Here is a 21,470-nt window from a genome sequence, read left to right on the forward strand (position 1 = left end):
CCCCATATTTCCACAGCATAAAGTAACATTGATCTAATTTTCGCCAGGTAGATATTAAGTACTTTAATAGCAGAGAAACAACAATTTCTGTCAATGAAAGTACTCAAGGCGTTAGTGGCAACAGTACAGCGGCTTTTGATAGCATACCACTGGTTATCCCAATTCAACCTTTCATCAACAATTAAACCCAGATATTTTTATGATTTCACCTGTTCCACTTTTGTAAGGGCCAGGTTCCAAGAATATTTCTTAAATTTACGTTTCTTTGAAAAGACCATAATTTTGCTTTTGTCTATGTTGATGGTCAATCCGTTGTCAGAAGAATAAGCAACCAGGGCGTCAAGCATATGCTGGAGACCTGCTGGGGTATAATCTAATAACAGCAGGTCGTCAGCATAGGCAAGCCACCAAATAGTTACACCATTAACTCTCACAGGGTTAGCTTTTGGTATATGAAAAGCTTTCATCATATCTGACAGATAAAGGTTGAATAGGATAGCAACGATCATACAACCTTGCTTCACTCCGCAGCTAGTAGCCATGAATTTTTAGAGTTTGCCAGCCACATTGAGTCTTATGCGGACAGAGTTTGCAGAGTGTAGCAGCATCAACATCTTAAGACCTTGTGGGATCCCCCACAAGTTCAGTTTTTGCCATAATCTATTTCTAAGAATGGTATAAAATACGGCAGAAAAGTCTACATATGCGCAATAGACATCAAGGTTACGTTTGCTCCAGGCGTGCTCAATCGCAGATGTTAATAGCAACAGATTGTGTGTAGTGCTGGATTTATCACGGAATCCAATTTGATTCGAGGGTAGTATGTTAGATGTACTTATCCATTCATTTAGTTCCTGGAGATATACCTTGGTAAAGATCTTAGATGATACATCAAGCATTGCCAGCATTCTAAAATTTGCCAGGTTGTCCCATGCACCTTTCTTATGTACCGTTAATATATGGCTTGTTCGCCATGAAGGAGGAATTTCACCCAACTTCCCTATTTGTTTAAATAGCAGCATAAGTGCAGCACCCCATCGTTTTGGCTGTTTTTAAATGACTAAATTACGGACCCCATCCGGTCCTGCTGCCCGTGAATTCTTGAGATTTTCAATGATCTTAATAATATCAAGCTCCGAAGTTTTACAGTCCCACAAGACTTCTGGCAATAGAATACTATTTTCAGAAGGTTCCACTTTACCCAATGTGCCGTTAATGTGAACGGCCCACGTTTCTTCAGCGATACAATTCATTGTTAGATCGGGTTTTTTTGTGTTTGCTAAGCAGGAGCCAAATACCTTGGTTGTTATTAGACAGCGCCATCAATGCAATTTTTCTCCACAGTTTGGTTGCACATTTACGTTTGTGCAATTTAAGCCACTGTTTTTTTTTTTTTTTTTTTTAAGTTGTTTGATATGGCATGCTACTTCTTGTTCTGTCAGCGACGATGCATTTTTCTTAACTACAATACGAATTTCGTTTCGAAGATTCTTTTTTACTGCATTAATCATTTTATCATTCCCAGGCCTACGTGGTATTACCATATTGGATCGTTCCCCAGCTGATTTTCTGCGTTCACCTACTTGTTTTTGAATATTTTGCATGAGCAGTGAGAAGTTATTTAATATTTGATTTCCGGTGTTCATTCCTGACACCCCCTCCTTAATAGACTCTGGTAGTAAGGTAGATAACAAATGGGTTACATTATCAATATTGCGATGATGCCAGACTATTCTGTTCTTACCTTCATTTAAACTAACCATCCCGTTTTCATCATAATCGTGACTTTCAACACCTTTACCTGGGATAATAAAATAGTAGGCACAAAGGTAAATGATCACTTTCATCCCTCTCAACACCCATGTCAATAACAGTGTGAAAACCAATGCGATTGGTAAAAATATAATCAAGTGCAGCTGCTGATCTGCCCTCGATCCTAGTATACTTCATAGGAACATCGCTTGGGGTCAAACCATTAAGTTTCACAAGACTATAGGTATTCATAGCATTAACCCATTTTTTATCTTGTCTATTAGACACTGGAATGATTCCTGATTTGGTCTGGGCACCCAATGATTCTATAAAATGGCAGAGGTCTCCAATTTTCGCGTTGAGATCACCTAAGAGCAATATCGGGTAACGATGGTTATAGAGTTTTAGCACAGTATCAACTGTCATGATATTTTTTACCGCGTTAATCATGTTGGGTGGATCATATATGTTAATGACAACCTCCAAGGACCAAGAAAGTTTTGCTACCAGTACATACTCAGTTGAAAGGGGTAGTTTCTTGATCGACCAAGGTGACTGCACAGATATCAACAATCCAACTTTTGGAAGACCAAGGGGGCCCTTTGAAGCCAATTGGTGGACAGTAGTTCTATCGTCTAACTGTATTTCAACAGTTAGCCAAGTTTCCTGCAGTGCTATGATTTCGAAAAGTGCCATGTATTCTATCAAACCATTATCCTGGAACAAATGCATATGCCCTCGAGTGTTCCAGGAGTAGAGCATCTGTAGGGCATATGGTCAATGGCGAGATTCTGCAAAGTGGGGCTTGAAGCTCAAAGGCAGCCATTGCCAATAAACTTCGGGAATGTCATTGGTGGCATTTGCCACAATATTAGCTCCTTGTGTTGGAGGACTTTTCACATATTCCGCATTTGGCTGGGTATTTAGAGTAGGGGCATGAGGATTGGTAATAATCGGCCTCTGTGGGATGAGGCTTTTACGCAGTTTTACAGCAGGTATCATGACTTTATGTATAGCATAACCTAGACGTAGTAAATCTACTTCATATCCCATGATGTAATTCAAAGTGCCTTCAGCATCAAAGCATACATTGGTGATGTATTGGTTCGGAGGCTCAAGCTGGTCGACCAGACAAATGTCACTAGAGGTAATAACCCTTAGTGGAACAAAATGGTTTTAAAGAGACTCACCACTGCAGTGCAATTCAATGGGGATGGGCACTTTTCCATATGGACTAACGTAATTTACAATGCTGGTAGCATGCCTGTGTTATTCTGGCCGCTTCCAGAACTAGCATTAGTTGAATTAGCGTTAGCATTATTTTTTAATACCCACGCTTCAGGTAAAGTAGTTTGATTAAAAATGGCTGGCACACATGTTGGTCCTACAACCTTTGGCAGCCTAGTTGCTGACTCAATCGCAATGACAGAAGGCTGCAAAGATTCAACCAACACACAGTTTGATTTGGGAGCGAACTGATTTTTACTTAAGGGCAGCTCCTTAGCTAGAGAAATGTTGATCACTTGGTCACAGTTATACTCGGTGCTTCACCACCAATGACATGGAGGGGATTCAAATGCACTACTTTTGTTCCGATAGCCAACTGTTTTTTCTTTTTGATAATCCGCTTACTATACATAAATGCCTGATTTACACTTCTGGATTTCTTTTTGTCCAAAGTTATCTTTTTCCCAATAGTCACACTATGACCCTTGAGTTTTCTCTTATCGTTGGCATCAAGCAAGTTTTTTAAGGGAGACCTACTTCGCTTGCTTGCACACACTTCGAAACGGTGCTCTTTCAGTGTGGAATGGATAAGAAGGGATTGGACATCAATTTTTGTTTCTAGATGAGCACATTTCTCAAATAACATCGTGAGCAGATGTTCTAATGCATTAAACATTTCGGCTGAGTTCATACTGGTATCAACATCATCATATACACATGATCTTTCTCCATAATCGGTAATGACATTACGGGAAGGGCCTAGGGTCATCTTAGGTATAGTGTTTGTGTCAAGACTAAATACAGATGGAATACCGACATCGAACCCTGCCTCATTCTTCAATATAGGCTTTACATTGGGGACATGTGGAATATCGGGTGCGGCCATCAGTGCCATCTTAGTTGGAGGAGTGAAATACAAAGGGGTAGGGACAGCCTCAGCCAGAGATAATTCCGGATCAATACCCATATAATCGATGTCAAGTTCATCAAGCTCAGAGATGGATATATCTATTGCCCTCTTAGCCTTACTATCGTACTCGCTATAGACTACAGCATTAGTGCAACCATTAACCAATAGGCCACTATTTATAGTTGCACCACACATCTCGTTTTTAAGGTTAGAGGTGCTAACTATACCTGCCACAAAGTCGTAAGCATTGGGATCAAGATGGCTGGGAATAACACTTGCAGTGACATCGTTACGAGTAGTCACATCAGTCAGATCCTCAAAGTTAGTGTTAAGTTGGGCACAGAAAACATCACATAAAAGTTTAGAGCTTACACATCCTAGGTCACAAGTCAGTTTGGATACTAAATCAACAGATGCCATATTTCGATGATCCTTATCTAAAATCTCATTTTGGGCAATTGTAGTGGGAATAGCAGTTTTCACAAAATAATCAGCGATAGGGTTTCCCTGTACAGCACCCTTTTTAGGACGCGTTATGACCTTTGGAACACATACGCACCTATTGCGTAGGTTTTTGTGCATCGCAATTTCCTTGTCATAATCATCCATCCCAGTACTCCAATTGGACACTGTTAGTAATGAAGGGTCCAATACAAAACCTATATTAGGTCAATAAAAGATATACATACAAAATAAGGCTATTCCTGAACAAGGCGCTGCACCATTAGGCAAATATGAAATTACCATTAAAATAAAAAAGTAGGTAGAATGCTGTGATCTTGGGTCAACATATAGTGCGTATCTAGTGCACGCCGCACTCCCTGGTGTTTACTGGTTTAGCGGTAACAAATAAACAAAGGTAAGCATTAACTAAATAAGACCAAAGACCAATTGAGACGCTCGTCAACAGCCGGAAATAGGATGATTGCTTAAAAAAATAAAGAACGGTAAACTGCCACAGCTGTTCACAGAGTCTGATGCGTATTGTTTAGTCAGCCAACACTTCATTAGGCACTGAACATTGGGCTTTGAACAATTAAGTACAATTCACTTTGAGGGTCACAATTTATGCGAAGGAGACCCTTCTTTGTTGGAGTAATACAAAACGCAACAATCTAAAATAGTCTAAAATAGCAGGCTTTCATGCTTGCATCAATAGTTAAAACGGGCAAGACAGAGACTAAAACAATTTTTTAATTATTCATATAGGTATTCATATTGGTAAACTGTTCGCTGTCCACTCACCCACAGGAACGCTATAATCTAAACGTGTGTGCGAACCACGGTAGCGTAGCGTAATTTCATTCACCGCAGGAGACTGCAAACAAAACGAGGGAATGAGAGAGAGGAGGACCTCAAACAAAGCCAAAATAAAGTGGCGCTCGCTCGCTTGCAGCAAAGCAGCCAAACAGCACAACAACCACTTCTCGGAGAACGCGCGCAGGAGGCGGTTTTTGGTGACTCTGACGAAAAGGGGCGTGGCCAATATCTAAAATACAGATAAAAGTATATTTAGATACTACAATTCACAGTGGGCACTGATAAATATATTAGAGCGTCCATATGAGTCAATATGAGTCCAAAAAGAAGGCTGGAAGGATGATTGGGTGCATACCAGCACTAACTCGCCAGGCTCCACGGATTAACAGGTACGTTCTCTCCAGCACAACAGCCACTTCTCGGAGCGGGAAGGATTATGGGACAGTCCAAAACCTCAAGCAAGACAGAGGTTGCAGAACCCCGTTCTAAAAAGGCAGATTTGCGCTTTATATACAGCTCACAGCCCTTTGATTATAGAAAGGTACCATTTAAGAGAACACAATTAAAATGACACCCTCCAACAAAAGTCAAATCCAGATTAGGAGCTAACAAATGTGTCTGGGTTAAGAATTATTATCTACTCCTTCGGGGCGACGCAGCTAGATGGGCTCAAAGAAAAATGGGAAAGGGATATAGGTCACATGGAACCAGAGGACTGGGTAGAGGCATTAATGTCCCCTAGAGAAATAGGTATTGATTCTAAACTCAGGCTTATACAACTGAAGATCCTCCACCGCACATACTATTCACGCACTGCCATGGTCAGATGGGGTGGACTGGAAGATGGGACATGCCTCAGGTGCAAAACAGAACCGGCCACCTTTTACCATATGTTATGGGAATGCCGAGTCTTACAGGTCTTCTGGGAGAGCTGTACCAACACGATTTCTGCCACCCTGGCGACACCAATCCCCAGGGACCCCAAAATGATGCTGTTGGGAATCCGAGGTGAAGTGGATCTCTCAAAACACGATAGAATATTTCTGGCACTGGCACTTGGGACAGTCAAAAGAGTGATCGCGGCTAGCTGGGGCTCCGCCGACCCCCTATCTGTGAACCGATGGTGCAATGAGTTGGACAGATGTGCGGCCCTGGAGCGCCGGATTTACAACGCACGGGGGTGCCCCCGCAAATTCCAGAAAATATGGGGTAAATGGCTGGACGCTAACTGAAATGTACCGAGAGGAATAGAAATGTACTATTGTTAACATTGATTACCTGCCATACCCAACGAATGTCTGATGGCCCTCGGCCCCACCGGGTTCCCTCTGCCTCTTTGAAAACTGCCTTACTAACATGATCTGTTGTATGCCTTTGACTCATGCCTGTTTTGTTGTTGTGTTACTAAAACGTAATAAACAGAATTATTAAAAAAAAAAGAATTATTATCTAATCATATCCAAGGAACTATGTGTTTTTTTTAAAGACTTTAAAGCATACATGATTGAAATTTGGTGCAAATAAATGGTCATGGGAAAGCCATCTTAAAAAAATGGTATACAACCAGATTTCATGAAACCTCACCTTACAACCTCTTGTTCATAAGTAGCCCAACATAATAAAACCAATAAACATTTGTATTTTAATCGAGGTTTACAATTGTGTGCAGTAGAAAAGTATTTCGTAAAGTTTACATTAAAAAGGTATTGTAACCAGGCAAAGTAATGCATCAGATGCTATACTACTAGCCAAGAGACTTCATTAAATATTTATCTTTTCTGCTAATCTTTCAATTGAAGCTTTGATTAATTTAACAGCAGCTGAAAATAAACTAGACCCAATTAAAATCCAACACAACAACGCCAGATATGCAAACAGCTGCACTTCTCTGCATTTTATTTTCGGCATCCATGTGAACTACTGATTAATTGCAAACTAGTTTGCACCTGTCAAACTGAAAAAGTGAACAACGCTAATTCCACTCAGGAAATTAGCAAAGGAAAAATATCTGATGAACCCCTAGAGGCAAGATTCTACCAAGGCGACACGTCTAAATCAGTACAGGTAGTGGCATTCGAATTGAACTGTAGTGGGTAATAACAGTTTCAGAGCTTTAAATATTGGACTTCACAGGGACCTTGACCACAAAAAAATGGCTACGAAGCCCCAAACAGGGACTAATAAAAAAAAAGGACACACATTTACCTTTAGAGCACATGCTGCAAAGAACCACGTTTTCACTCTGCGCTTAAAAACATGTCACGTAGCATGCATTATTTCTCTGCACGGTCATCACTTCTGAAAATTATATATCTTGCGCTCACTGAGCTCATATGCGCTTTAGGCTACCACTTGGGTTGCAAGGATCTTGCATCAACGAACACATCTACTTAGAACAGTAGACAAGAGCATAATGCAACTGAAAATTATTCCCAGCATAACAAATATCCTAATGCCAGAAAGACTCCCACAAGTTCATGCATAATCACAGCGTGTGCTCAAAACGCTGAGCCCCTGTCCGTGGATTCTAAAAGGTCTACAAATCACAATTTTTTATTACACTTTCCTTGTCCCTACAAATTGCTCATGTTGCAAAAATTATTTTTAAAGCATAGCCATAAAATTGATCTAGCTATATGGATATTTGATAGAGGGGCTATGGCATTACAGTGTGGATATAATCATATTCGAATTTGGATTGTGTGATACAATCATGTATAGATTAGGCAAATATATAGTTTATGTACTTTACTTGCATAGATTGTAGACTGGTACAGCTATACTGCTCGCAAACACCACATATAGACCACCCTAAACAGCCATTGGGTCGCCTCTTTGGCAGTGGATGAGGGAGAGAATAGAAGCAAATATATATGTCTATTATACACAAGGCTGTCTATCTATTAAGGCTATCCTTTCTAAATAGAATATACAGAGTACGGTCTTCTTTGCCAATTCAATGTGCTTTGAATACAAACTAGCAGAATGTTGTTTTTTTTTTTTTTTTTTAAACGGTGGTCTCACAGAGGATAGATTGTTCTCTGGGCAGAACCCATGGACTCAAAATGTTCTTTAACAGGACCTACTAGTCACAAAACAAGATATCTAATCCAAAAAGACAGAACCACTTTTTACAAAGAAAGCTCAAGATGGATCTCATCCCCCGGTAACTTGCATAGCATGACAGCATTTCATGTTAGGACTAGCAACACATCCAGTGCCAAGCAATCCTAGCAAGCAGTCACAGCAATTGTGGCCAATACTAACACAAATATAAATGACAGTGTCGGCTATAGGCACATTGTAATTATGTGTAAATTGGTCTCCCCATCAGAAGAGTGATTTTGAGATGCTTATAACTAACACTTATTTCACGAAAATGTGCACACAAAAAAACTAGACCAAAGTAAAATGTTCGAAAGAACAGAAAATAGGTCACACGGGTAAGTATAACAATGAAATCACAATTGATTCCGAGTGTGGAGAGGAAAAAGGCTCAGTCAGATAAACAGATTATAAACATCATATTTTAATATTTATAACAATCTCTTTAATAGCATAAAAATGCATTATATTCACACCATAACATCATAAAATACATCTAAATGTATAGCCATATAGACAAAGAAATTGTCAAGAAACAAAAGTTAAAGATAGAATTGACCTAACATTTACTGACAGATGTAATTAATAATCCATCTGTAATTAATGAGCAGTATGTGTTAGTCACTTCTGAAAGTGCTGACAAAAAAGTGCCTACTACATGTAAAAAATACCACTGTATCTAAAAAATGTAGTTTCAACGACACACTTTATCTAGTTCAAACGATAACTGATGGTCACCTTCGTCTGGGCACACTAATAAGTTGCATCTAGCATTTTGAAAAACATGGATATATACAATTTCTAAATTAAACAGCCGAGACCCGTGCGGAAAAGGTAAGCCCTTTTATTTGTATTGGGGATACTAAGGCTGCATTTTCAGATTAGATCGGAAGGACTGCCAGCCTATAGAAAACATGGTCGAGTCAATTTCCTTAACAATGCGTTTTAACTCTAAGCAGCATTTCTTTGTTGCATGTATCCATTTAGCATACGATTGATGCACTCTTATTCAGTGCCAATATGGAGCTTGTTCAGTGTTCACATTACTTTGTAGATATCTACTGCCTAGAAACGGCAGTTTCTGCCAGGGTGTAGATTTTCCCTATAGCTGACTACGCTATATAATTGCCTATTTTGATGTTACCTAGTGGCATTGATATTATTTAACATCACCATTTGAGATGCCTTTTTGTATGCTTTTAGGCTATTCTTGATGTCACAGCGAGATGCCCATTATCATGAAAACCCTTTAAATGTGGGACATGAACACCGTCCTACTGACTTATATGTCCGGCTCTGACAGATTGTCCAGGTCAGTACACCTCTAGATAGGTAGCTCAATGTCTACATTTTGACCTTTTTTCTATGCAACATGTTTAGAAGTTGGGAAATTAATTAGATCCCATATATATGTTTTCTTGTCTCCTCAGATGTAATACTAGTGTCATCTGTTCACTTTATGGGCTGCGTGTGACGGAAATTATTGGTCTCTGAGCCCCGCATGGACTAATCAAGGTGAACCAGGTTTTTTCGCCTACTATTGATAGTTCAGAACATTGAATTCTAACTGGATGGGGTGTTATAGGAGGCTCAGTCAGTCTCTTGTTGATTTTAACATAGATATTTCTTCTTTTCTCCCTTTTTTATTTTTCTTTCATTATTGGGGTTGATGTTTTTATAGACACTGAAATCTACAATCAAGTCTGAAGTACCATAATGGTGCAAGCACGGGTCTCGGCTGCTTAATTTAGAAATGGTATATATCAATGTTTTTTCAAAATGTTAGATGCAACTTATTAGTGCGCCCTGACGAAGACGACCATCAGTTCTCGTTTCAACTAGATAAAGTGTGTCGTTGAAATTACAATTTTTAGATACAGTGGTATTTTTTACATGTAGTAGGCACTTAGTCAGTTCTGAAAGTGCTGACAAAAAAGTGACTAACACATACTGCTCATGAATTACAGATGGATTTTTAATTACATCTGTCAGTAAATGTTAGGTCAATTCCATCTTCATTTCTTGATAATTTTTTTGTCTATATTGATATACATTTAGATGTATTTTATGATGTTATGGTGCTAATATAATGAATTTATATGCTATTATAGCAATTGTGATCAATATTAAAATATGATGTTTATAAACTGTTTATCTGACTGAGCCTTTTTCCTCTCCACACTCGGAATCAATTATGATTTATAATAATTGTTGTACTTACCCGTGTGACCTATTTTCTGTTCTTTCGAACATATTGTTCCCCCCGGTCCACGGGGTTGGGGATATCCATCTTTTTTGTTACAAAGTAAAATGTTCAGCAATGTTTTGTGGCGTCCTGTTAAGGTCGTGGGTATGCTTTTATTTAATGTTATACAGTGCATCCAAAATACTGAAATGGTACACATTCCTGTCAAAAAATAAATAATCCTAACCAATCACCTTTTTCAATTTTGTTATTTCCTTGTCGTACGGGGCCTCATATTAATACAACGTTATGCTGTTTCTAGTATGAATATGCATCAGTTAACCACTGCTGCCACTTAAACAATACCTAGTGCGTGCATTTAATGCCTTTCCCATTATGTTATTACCAGAGTACATTTTGCCAATACATACACTTTAAGACCGAGGGGCTATGAGGGCACTACTAGGCACAGTTTGCAAAGAAAGGCTAGCATGCTGGGTGGGTACTTACTTTTTGGCAATATCTGCATATTAAGGCAATGCCGAGCCTACAATGGAAATTCCTTGCCTGGCAAATTGTGCGAGTAGCTGGGCATACACAAATGGGGCAGGTTATAATAGTGCCTAGGCATATCATCACTACCTGAGCTTTTGGTTAGTGCCTGGGCCCATGTTGGATTTCCACGGCCATATTAGGATGCATTGAATGTAGATGGCTCTTATGTGATGTTTTGTGATTATATCTTACTGGGTCTTGGTATAGCACAGCTTTCTTCATTTGCAATGCGTTCTGCAATCCTGCAAGTAAAACGGGTGGGTTTCGGTTTGTTAGTGGAAATAGTGGAGGCAAAGGAGAGGATAACAATACGAGATTGGCCTGAAGTTACCATTGCCTGTGAGGAGCTGTGGCTTAGCTCACTCAATGAAAACTAATAGATGTGGAGGAAAGAAGCAGTCATATTTCTCAAGACCATGTTCCGTTTTAAGAGTATAGACACACGATGACAAAAAATATAGTTGCAATATTTATCCAGTATTGTAGTTCTTCCCATACAAAATCACATTTCCAAGAGAACGTACATGTAATTTTGATTGTTTGGCAAATTAAAAAAGGCACATTAAAGAACCTCTTGCACACATTTAAGCCAACAAACTTGCAGGCTGATCCAGTGTGCAAGATAGCTAAAATAATGTGCTGACATGTTTGCCTTCATTCCTCAGCATGTGATCAATCATTGAATTTCAAAAGCAAATTGATGCAACCACAGTGCCTAAAAAAGCTTTAGTTAGACAAATGGGAAGACTGATATGTTTAGCAACGAAACAGACCCATCTATGACGACTTCGAAATTCTGTTTCCTTTGGCAGTCACTATATTTACTGAAAGGTGAATTTAAAAAAGCAAGCGTCATCTAAATGCTAACCGATTCCTTCAGATTGTTTAAATCAAATTGCTAATTTCGATGTCAATTTCACGACTAGTGCTATTAAAATAAAAAAGGGACTGCTATCAACTTGCAGCTTGATAACTTCAGAGTGCCAGTTTTAATCCAGTTTGCTTTTCGATAAAATGGGACCTTGTATCCCAAATTGAAAGGTCTTTGCATTGGCTGTGATTAGATGTAAGACACTCCTCTAGGCTTCTGAGTGTATAATTAAGACTCTCTCTCCAAACATCTAAAGTGTAAATTAATTGTTTTTGACCCATGGAAGGCCCTTCATCAAGAGTTATGGCATTACAAGTGACCCGAGTGGTTTTATCCGACAAAGGTTTTGAACTTTTGCAGTCTAGAAGGCACGTGTTTGTGGAACGATTTCCACTAACATCTGCAAGAAATTAAGATCAGTGGTAGACCAATTTGTCCAAGCAGCTTGGACAGGATGGCTGCAGTAGTGGCAGTCCAATAATTTCAGACATTGAAAACATGTGCAGATCTACTCAAAAGTGGCGATTCCGTCATCAAAATAATTCCAGCCTTGTTAAACAGCAATGTACTGTCCTATCAAAAGAAAAGTCCTACAGAAAGTGCCAATACCGCCCTAAGTAGAACAGCCCTTTTGAAGATGTACATGCCGCATAATATTAAAGATACAGCAGCCCTGCTGAGACGTTTGCAGATCACCTCATTAAATGTATTAATGTACTGCAGCTTCATCTGGAAAGAGATTTTAAAGTGCTCGCAAGGAGCAGTGGGATGGTGTTAAGTGCTCTATAAAAATGATGTCGGCTTTAGCTCTCAATTAAAATATAAAAGCCCTGTGGAGAAGTGTCAGTGGTGTCACCAGGGCTCAGAATTTGCACTTGCCATTGGCTGGTGAGATTGGACTCTTATCGATTAAGAAATAGTGTGCTGTATGTATGTGTAGAATTTATGTGGTGAGTGAATTTTAATGGCTGGCTAGTAGCTTGCAAGCGGACATTTCTACCCTGCTTTGACAACAATGAAGGATTTCCAATCCTGTTGAGAAGTTGATGCTTTTTTTGAGAAAAGGCAGATTTTAAACGTATATGCACACATCTAAACAGGGTTATTAACTCACTTAGTTATTTTGCTGTGTTTGGCTCATCAGCCCTGCAGCTCAAACATATCACAGCAGGTTCATTAACATACTGAGCTGCTTTTGTTAACAGCAATGTGCCTTTGACGAAGACCACTTGGTCCGACTCAGTCAGTCACCCGTTTGTTTTATGTGAGTTGTGAATGCCACTGGCCCAGCCTAATACTTTTTGGGACTTTCCTATATGGAAAACATTACATTTGCAACCAGACTAGTGCATCTGAGCGGTCTGCATTGATAGGGAGTACACTCATTTATTTGGCATTGAAGACAACGAAGTTATGATTGGTGGCATACGGAGTGCTATGCCATACAATCACCCATAGCAATGTAAGAGTCTCACAGTACCCACCATTAGAGCTAGGACTGCCTTCTGGTAATCCACCATGCTAACAAGTGCCGTTATTGTGCAACTAAATGCATAACAGCCTTGGTGGGAATAGGTAGGTGCTTGCAATAGCCACTAGTGTGCATTCAACCTGCTTAGAAGTTATTGTGCACTTCGTTTTGAAAACTATGTTCTCACTCAAAAGGTTTTTCCCACAAAACAGTTTGGGCTAGGACAATGCAAAATACATCTATATTTCTTAAGAATTCTTTGACACAGCAAAAGCATGACTAGATGCAAGCTACCCATTGCCCTACCTTCCCAACCAGAAAATACTTCACAACTGAAATAAATAAAACAGCAGTAATTTGTAGCAAAAATATATTCTTAGACCAATTGCTGCTAAAATGTATCTGTCCTTGGACACATAAAGCCTCTTTCAAAACAGCATTCCTTGTTATTCTGTCCAGGAACTCAGCCAGCACCAGTAGTTCCATTATCACTGGATTTGAAGGAACATGCTTTATTTTTCTTGGATTGCCATCCCAATTCTATATCTCACTTGACGGGTGTCGGAGGTCATATCTATTGCTTGAGTAGCAAAACAAGCCCCTCAGAGCTTCAGCTCATAGGCTAGTTACCTCAGTCAAAGAATCACGCAAAGTATAGTTACCGCAATACTTGGATGCCACCAACAGACCAGAATCCGGACTTTAAAAAATAAAACATGTTGTTCATACTCATAAGCTCCATTCTCGCAGCCTCCAAATATCACTCAAAATCTAGTTAGTTCACGGCTCTTTCTATTAAAAATGTAGTCAACACCCGAGGCTACATATAATCAGTTCTCTCAAGCACTAGAACCCCGCCCCCCCAAAGCACAACGCTCAGCTCACGTACATATTTGTACTGTTCCCGTCAACTTGGTTTAATCAACACAAAAAATTGCCTGAAGAAAACCCCTTGCCTAGTACAGTTCCCCAAGCCTTCTTTTAAAAGAACTAGCACAACTTCAAATTAATTTCCTTCCGCACTAGGGTATAACCTTAGTGAAATTAGTTGCTCACAAAGCTGTGCTTCTTATCCCCAGCACTTTCCCAAAAGCAAGGTCCTAGAGCCACAAGACATTCTGCAAGGCACTGCATCAGCGTTATAAGCCTGCTCTGAGGCCAGGCCCTCCCGCACAAGATTGCAATACCCCAATGCCAAGCAGCCTTCGGAATTCACTAACTGAAGATTTTCAAAGTGGCACACTTTGTCCTGGCAGCATTACAAACACGTTTTAAACCTCAGTCTACAGCCCTCTTACCTGCCTCAGGTTATCCCTTAGGCAGTCTACTCCACTGAGCCACAGGAACTCCCCACTGCAGTCCTCTCAATCCTAGGTCCTCCTCTAAGGCTTATTCCATTTGCAGGGGTCGAAATAAAGATGCGATGAGGAGGAGTTAGCACCTGGGGATCAGGCAACCACAAGTAGTTGCTACCTTTGTGGAATGAGGATGCATACAACATGCAAACAAAACCTGAGGTCAACGTGAAACAAACAATAACTTTTTGTCCCATTCTCATTTTAAAAAAGTGTTCTAGATGTGTCCCAGTGATGCTCTTTATACATCCCCCAAAACACAGAAAATTAATGTCGAATAGGTATGTTTCTATGGGACCAGTTGGCCAAGCGAGTCAAGGTGGTAGTCAAACTAACATGAGTCTTATAGGCTTCAAGCAAAGTTCCAAAAGCTCTATGCTTTTCCGAACTTTGCATTTAGACCCAGGGCTTAGCCAAAAGAGAGTTCTTCTTGCCCACAAAGGAATCACTGGGGACAGTTTCCTAAACAAGCAGGGTTGTCCCCCGGGCTCAATTAGGTGTGTTCCCCTTGGGTGGTTCTCTGAACTCCAAGCCAGGACCTTCAGGAGTCAGGCTTCATGCAAGACCAGTTGCCCCAGCACCAAGAGTGATCATCAGAGGGCACCCGAGTGATCATCAGAGGGCACCCGAGTGATCATCAGAGGGCACCCGAGTGATCATCAGAGGGCACCCGAGTGATCATACAGCAGTGGCTTCTCCCACAGGTTGTCTCAACTGAAGCTGCACATATGTATAGTACTCTGCAACATTAATACCAGTTTCACCCTAGATCTTTGAATTCAGGATCCTTAAATTCAAGTAACTGACAAGTTTCCAGTCCTGCAATTTAAACAAATAGCAACGGGGTCTGAACTCTGTGTAATTAAAGCATAACCATCCCAGAATGCAATCGCTCATTAAAGGGAAGACTCGGACTTAAGAAGCAGTCTCCGGGTGACATTGAGTCATCTGGTCCCGATGCTGAAATGGTGCTTCAGGCATGGTCCTCTGCAGTAGTGGAAGCAATTCCCCTTCCATTCTTATTAATGCATGCTTAAAACCCGTTGATTGTATGCTTGCATCTCATCGAGCATACTTTAGCCCCAAGGTAACCGAATCCCCTACACTAGGCTCCCTCAACACTGAGAGGTCGCTATGCTTGCCCCTCACAGCTCATTCTTCCGCCCGAGAGATCTCCATACTCAGTGTCTTGCTCCCCTCTCTCGCCTGATTTGAAAGCAACTCAGGTACCGTACCCGCCACCTCCGCCTCCGCCTCCAGGTCCCGGGCGCAGCGCCATCTTCTAACACTAGCCAGGTTGCGAGCTGTCAGCTGGGTTTACCGAGGACTTCCGGGTCAACAGCTGCCAATGCTAACTCCGCCTCAGCTGCCCGTCACGCAAAGTTAGGGCAACGGCCATGTTTGAGCGATGTCGGGGCTTTGTCCACTATAATGGGAAACAGTAAAGATAACTATACACCGTAGCCAAAACATAATGACAAAAGGAAGTGTCACAAATAATTTGGTGTTTAGTATGGAATTTATATACCCTTAATTATTAGAAAAACGTCGTATAATACTTCTATATTAAAGTAAAAGAAACAAATCTAAAAATGTTGTTTTTACAATAACCTATAATTTTAGTATTTTTAAAAGAACCTTGTTTTTCCTAGTGATGCTATATCGTCGCACTTATAATTAAATTAAAGGAATTTCAAGATGGCTGGTGTATTTACAACAAAGAAGATGGAAAGCATCTAATGTTTATTGGGTCCATCCTTTCTTTCGGGACACCTTATGGTATCTATTACGTACTGACTGATGGTACCTATTACGTACAGATGAGCGATTGGGAGACTGGCATTGAAGTGGTGGTTGACTTTAACGCTTACCTTTGGTGAATTCAAGCAGTTTCGGTCTTAGTGCGCTAGATGAGCACCAAGAAACTGCTACACGATTATAAGGTGCTTATATGAAACCTAGACAGGTAACATTAGTTTCGTGAGTGAGTGAGTGCAGGGTTTTTAAAACAAGCTTTGGCGAAGCCAACCGTTTGGTCTTTTCAGTAGGCGTGGGATACCCATTTGCTAGTCACTGATATAACGGTACTACCTGACCATAGGATTGCAACATCTGGAATATGAAGTGACTATCTGGTCATATCACGGCAATACCTGGCAAATGGCCAGCAAAGCCATTACAACAAAGCTGTTGCTTTGTCTTTGCATGTTTTTAACAGGATGTAAGTGCAATGAAGAGATATAAATCAAGTTGCTGAAGGCACACTGGGTCAAGACATTTGTATTACACCAGTAGCCACTTACAGCTGCAATTAAGCCATTAACTCTCAGCAGAGTAGCAGACTGCTTTGAAATCAGGCTGCCAGGCTAAATCTTGATGTTTGTGTCTGATAGAGGGAGCTCGAAGGAGGAAGTGTTTTGGGTGGGAAGGGACAGACAGTGGGTGGGTCTGGGCATAGGGATTAGCATGGCCATGGGCAGTCAATGGGTGGGTAAATTACCTCCTCGTGTGTCATTTCCCTGCTACCTGTACTCTAATTAAATAGTTTAGGCTTATAGGTGGATCAAATGCACCACCTAATTTCACAAACTAAAAAGTGGAGGGATTGACATAAACAATGGGAAGTAACTTCACATGAAGTGAACATACCATAAACTGAAATAGGCACATTTCCCAACTGAAGAAAGTGCAGAAGACAAATAAACATTTGTGAAGAGAACCGATTTTTCATAAACATTGCTAAGTATAAACTGTGTGCACCTTTTATGTCTAATAATCTGTAACAAAATGAGTCACATATGGACATTCCGCAACAACTATAACAAACCACACATAGCCTTGCATAACAGCACATGACAACTACAGACCGAAAAATCACACCTACGATCAGCGAACTGTGTAAACCGAACTGAAGCTGCCAACAGCACATCACAGCTCACTTGTGCTTTGCCCGCTCATTCCTACTAACTTACCATACCCTCTTGCTTTTCAGATCCGCCATCGGACTACTCCGGTGGTGATAGTGCACGGTATGAATATCCTTTAACATAACATACAGTGGTCAAAGTGTACGAAAAGAAGTAGTGGAACTATGTTCCCTGCTGGCCTGCCCCTGCTCCCCACAAACCCCATCGCCACACCCCCTCCCAGGCACAATACAAAGCCCCAAACACATGCACCTGCTATCTGAGGGTAATGTTCAGTGAAAGTGCAAGTTTCAACTTCTTCCTACACTTTTACTTTAAAACTAAACCATTCTAGAACGGTTTCTTTTTAAAATAAAAGTATAGAAACAGTAAAACGTAATTTAAAAAAAGTAGACGAGCACCACTCCCAACCGCTCCCTCCCACTTCGACCACTGATAACATAACAAGTATAGGATATATTAAAGATTGATGAAGAGAGGTTCGAATGGTCTTGTGGCCACGTGGCTGGCCTCTCAGCTGCGCAAACTTTGCCTTGAAAACAAAAAGGCTGGACAGCGTCCGTTCTCTGAAAAAAGAATGGGGACAGCATCCACCCACACGGTCCCTAAACCTGTGCCCTGCCTGGGTGGGAGGGTAATTTCTACAGAGAGGTCTCCTATCACTGACCACTTATTTCTCCCCCTGAAAGATTTCTGGATATGCCAATTTATAGTGTTTGTGGTGTGTGACCCTCCCAAGTGTGTTGCCCTTTTAAGGGAATATGTCCCTCCCCTGTGCATTGCCCTTTTAACATGGGTCATGACTATGTCATGTCCCAAGCTAATAAAAGGAGCCTCTGCAGACACGTGCACCAGAACGGCTGCAGACTCCCAAAGAGGAACGACTGAGTCCTTGTCTCATTCATGTAGGCCTGCATGCCCACACCGTGGAAGCACAGGCCTGCAGGCCATGATGCCGTGGGGCAGAAGGTCCGCATGGTTGTGCGCATGGTTCGCCCTGCCCCCACTCCAGATGGTGCTGATGCCCCTTCGCATCCTGGGGCCTGCTGGATGTCCATAGCATGTGCCCCAAACCCTGCAGAGGCACTGGGACTCAATGTTGCTGGTGCCCATAGCACCATGAAACCTGCTGGATGTCCAGACCAGGCCCCCCACCACATTGGCGACGAAGAGAAGAACCCCTGCGGGACTCCCTGTCCCTGCTGTTCCTGTGTTTTGTTCTTTTTTCTTCTTTCTTTCCTTCTTTTTTTGTTTGTTGAAGGAGGAAGGAAGGGAGCTGTCCCCCGCTGGGGGAGAGAATGCAGCAGCTGCCAAGCCGCATATGAGGAGATCGGTGCGGCATCCATCCCTGTTGGCATGGCGGGGAAAGGTAATGACGAAGCCCTGCCAGTGACTTCCCTTGGCCGCGGCCCTCTGTGTGGAGGGTGCTTGTGCGGCCGGGTGGGAGTTTGCCCACTGGGCCGCAAAGAGATGGTGTTTGATGCATGCTCCAGTACATAGCGGGGAGATCCCCATTAGACACCCCCACCTCCTTAGGTCAGAATAATAGTACATTGAAATGAATACACAGACAACTTTTTTAAAGTTCTTTGGAAAACACAAGGTCACAGTTTATTTGGAGCAAGACAACTTGGGACGGTCCCAGCCACATCACAAAAAACAGTCAGATACGGGTGAACCATGTCACCTCTTTAGCCACTGGCCAAACAGTCAGATACGGGTGAACCATGTCACCTCTTTAGCCACTGGCCAAACTGACAAAAACTGCTGGTTATTCCAGCTACACTGGTACTACCAGCAGGACACTCAGGGGCACTGACCAGGAGATTGTTGGCCAAAAGGCCTAAGTAAGGGAGTCAGTGCCCGTCGAGGGATCGGCTCGAGCCCGGCCAATCCCGAGCTGCTGCAGCTGCAGCGTGAAGTCCCTCATTGGCTAGGACCGCCCCGATACTCCGCCTGTAACAAGAGAAGAGAATTAGGAGCAACTCATACAACACACTAAACTTATCTTATCACTAATTAACTCTGTTCACCTTATCACTCCTATTGATGATGCGAAAGCCTCACCCTGATCCTACTCTACTACCGGTCTGCACGTATTAACTCCCTGTTACTACCAGTAGGACACTGTCCCATATATGCCACTGGCACAAGCTGACAACGCTTCTGGTTACTACCAGGAGAACACTGATTACTCCCAGTAGGACACTGTCCCATATATGCCACTGGCACAGGCTGAAAGCGCTTTTGGTTACACTCCAAATCTTACCGACCTTCAACTTGTTTGCCCCAAGACTTTACTATCAGGCGTGGGTGGGTGGGGATTAACACCAGGTGGGAGCTGCAGGGCAAAAGACTGATGGCCCGCCGCTCCTGCCCTTGTAAGTGTCCCCGGGGAGATCTGACCGGAAGCCAGGTCCCCGGGGACACCTCTTCCGCCTCGCTGAGGTGGGAGGAAGAGGAGAGGCATGCCCAGCAACCGGAAGGGGGTGGCCAGAGGGGACAGCCCGCTATGTAGGCTGTCCCTCTAGCGCCCCCTGCGGGGGCCGGTCAGCCTCTTAGCGGGGAGATCCCCATTGGACACCCCCACCTCCTTAGGTCAGAATAATAGTACATTGAAATGAATACACGGACAACTTTTTTAAAGTTCTTTGGAAAACACAAGGTCACAGTTTATTTGGAGCAAGACAACTTGGGACGGTCCCAGCCACATCACAAAAAACAGTCAGATACGGGTGAACCATGTCACCTCTTTAGCCACTGGCCAAACCGTCAGATACGGGTGAACCATGTCACCTCTTTAGCCACTGGCCAAACTGACAAAAACTGCTAACACCAGGCGGGAGCTGCAGGGCAAAAGACTGATGGCCCGCCGCTCCCGCCCTTATAAGTGTCCCCGGGGAGATCTGACCGGAAGCCAGGTCCCCGGGGACACCTCTTCCGCCTCGCTGAGGTGGGAGGAAGAGGAGAGGCATGCCCAGCAACCGGAAGGGGGTGGCCAGAGGGGACAGCCCGCTATGTAGGCTGTCCCTCTAGCGCCCGCTGCGGGGGCCGGTCAGCCACTGAGCAAAAAGAAGTGGAGCGCCCACCCCACCAGAAGCAGCATTGGCTGCGCGGGATGTCCGCATCCAGAGGTGCAGCATCCGCTCCGAAAGAAAATGGGGGTGAGTGCTCATTGGGAGAGAGGGAGAGATGGCCCGGGCGGGCGGTGAATGGAGTGAACAGAGGCTGCCTGCATCAACAAGTAACAAGTAAAGCGGGCATCACTCTGTTGTGCCGGCAGCCCCGGCTGCATTAATACCCAGGTGCCGGCGGTGAAATATGCAGCTCCATGTCCGAGCTTAAGTGGAAATGCTCTGGGGTCGAGGCAGGTAAAGGAAAAATACTCCAGCTATCGGTGGTGAAGTGCCCTACAGCTCCACGTCGGAGTATGAAGTGAAGGTGCCCCCACACATCTCGGGCCGCCTGGAAGTGAATCATGTCAGAATATCAGTGCTTCGTGGGCTGGAACTGTAGACACAAAGGCACCTACGTTTGCCCACTGAGCCTAAACGCTCTGCAATGTTGCACCCTTCACGCACATCCCACGACAGACAAACATGTGTTTGCATAGTCGGGCGCGCCTACTCACAGAATCGATCCGGGCCACGAGTGTGCAGTGCTCCAAGATCAGAGTTTTCTGTTTAACACAGCAAAAGAAGGTGCACGTTGAGCGCTCTGGGCACGGTCTGCGGTAGTCATGATGGGACAAAGAATGGAAAGACAACGGTGCCTCAATGTGCGGTTTACCCCGGCACCCTGTGGCTGGTGAGAGGCAACATGCAACGAAAGAAAGCGCTCCGCCTTGGCACA

General features: G+C 42.7%; 1 protein-coding gene across 9 annotated transcripts in view; it reads right to left on the bottom strand.

Moving 5' to 3' along the window:
* SYNRG (synergin gamma) overlaps positions 1-16,030 on the bottom strand; it is a 1,253,369-nt gene extending 1,237,339 nt beyond the window's left edge. For 8 of the 9 annotated variants that reach the window (XM_069614681.1, XM_069614680.1, XM_069614679.1 and 5 more), the window contains exon 1: positions 15,927-16,030. In XM_069614681.1, coding sequence (XP_069470782.1) covers positions 15,927-15,970 — 44 coding nt within the window. In that variant the 5' untranslated portion in view covers positions 15,971-16,030. The remainder of the gene's footprint in view (positions 1-15,926) is intronic. The other variant, XM_069614672.1, reaches the window with a different exon arrangement.
* Between the last annotated feature and the right edge of the window lie 5,440 nt (positions 16,031-21,470).

The sequence above is a fragment of the Ambystoma mexicanum genome, chromosome 9 (assembly GCF_040938575.1).
Source record: "Ambystoma mexicanum isolate Mex_15411 chromosome 9, UKY_AmexF1_1, whole genome shotgun sequence".
NCBI classification, from domain to species: domain Eukaryota; kingdom Metazoa; phylum Chordata; class Amphibia; order Caudata; family Ambystomatidae; genus Ambystoma; species Ambystoma mexicanum.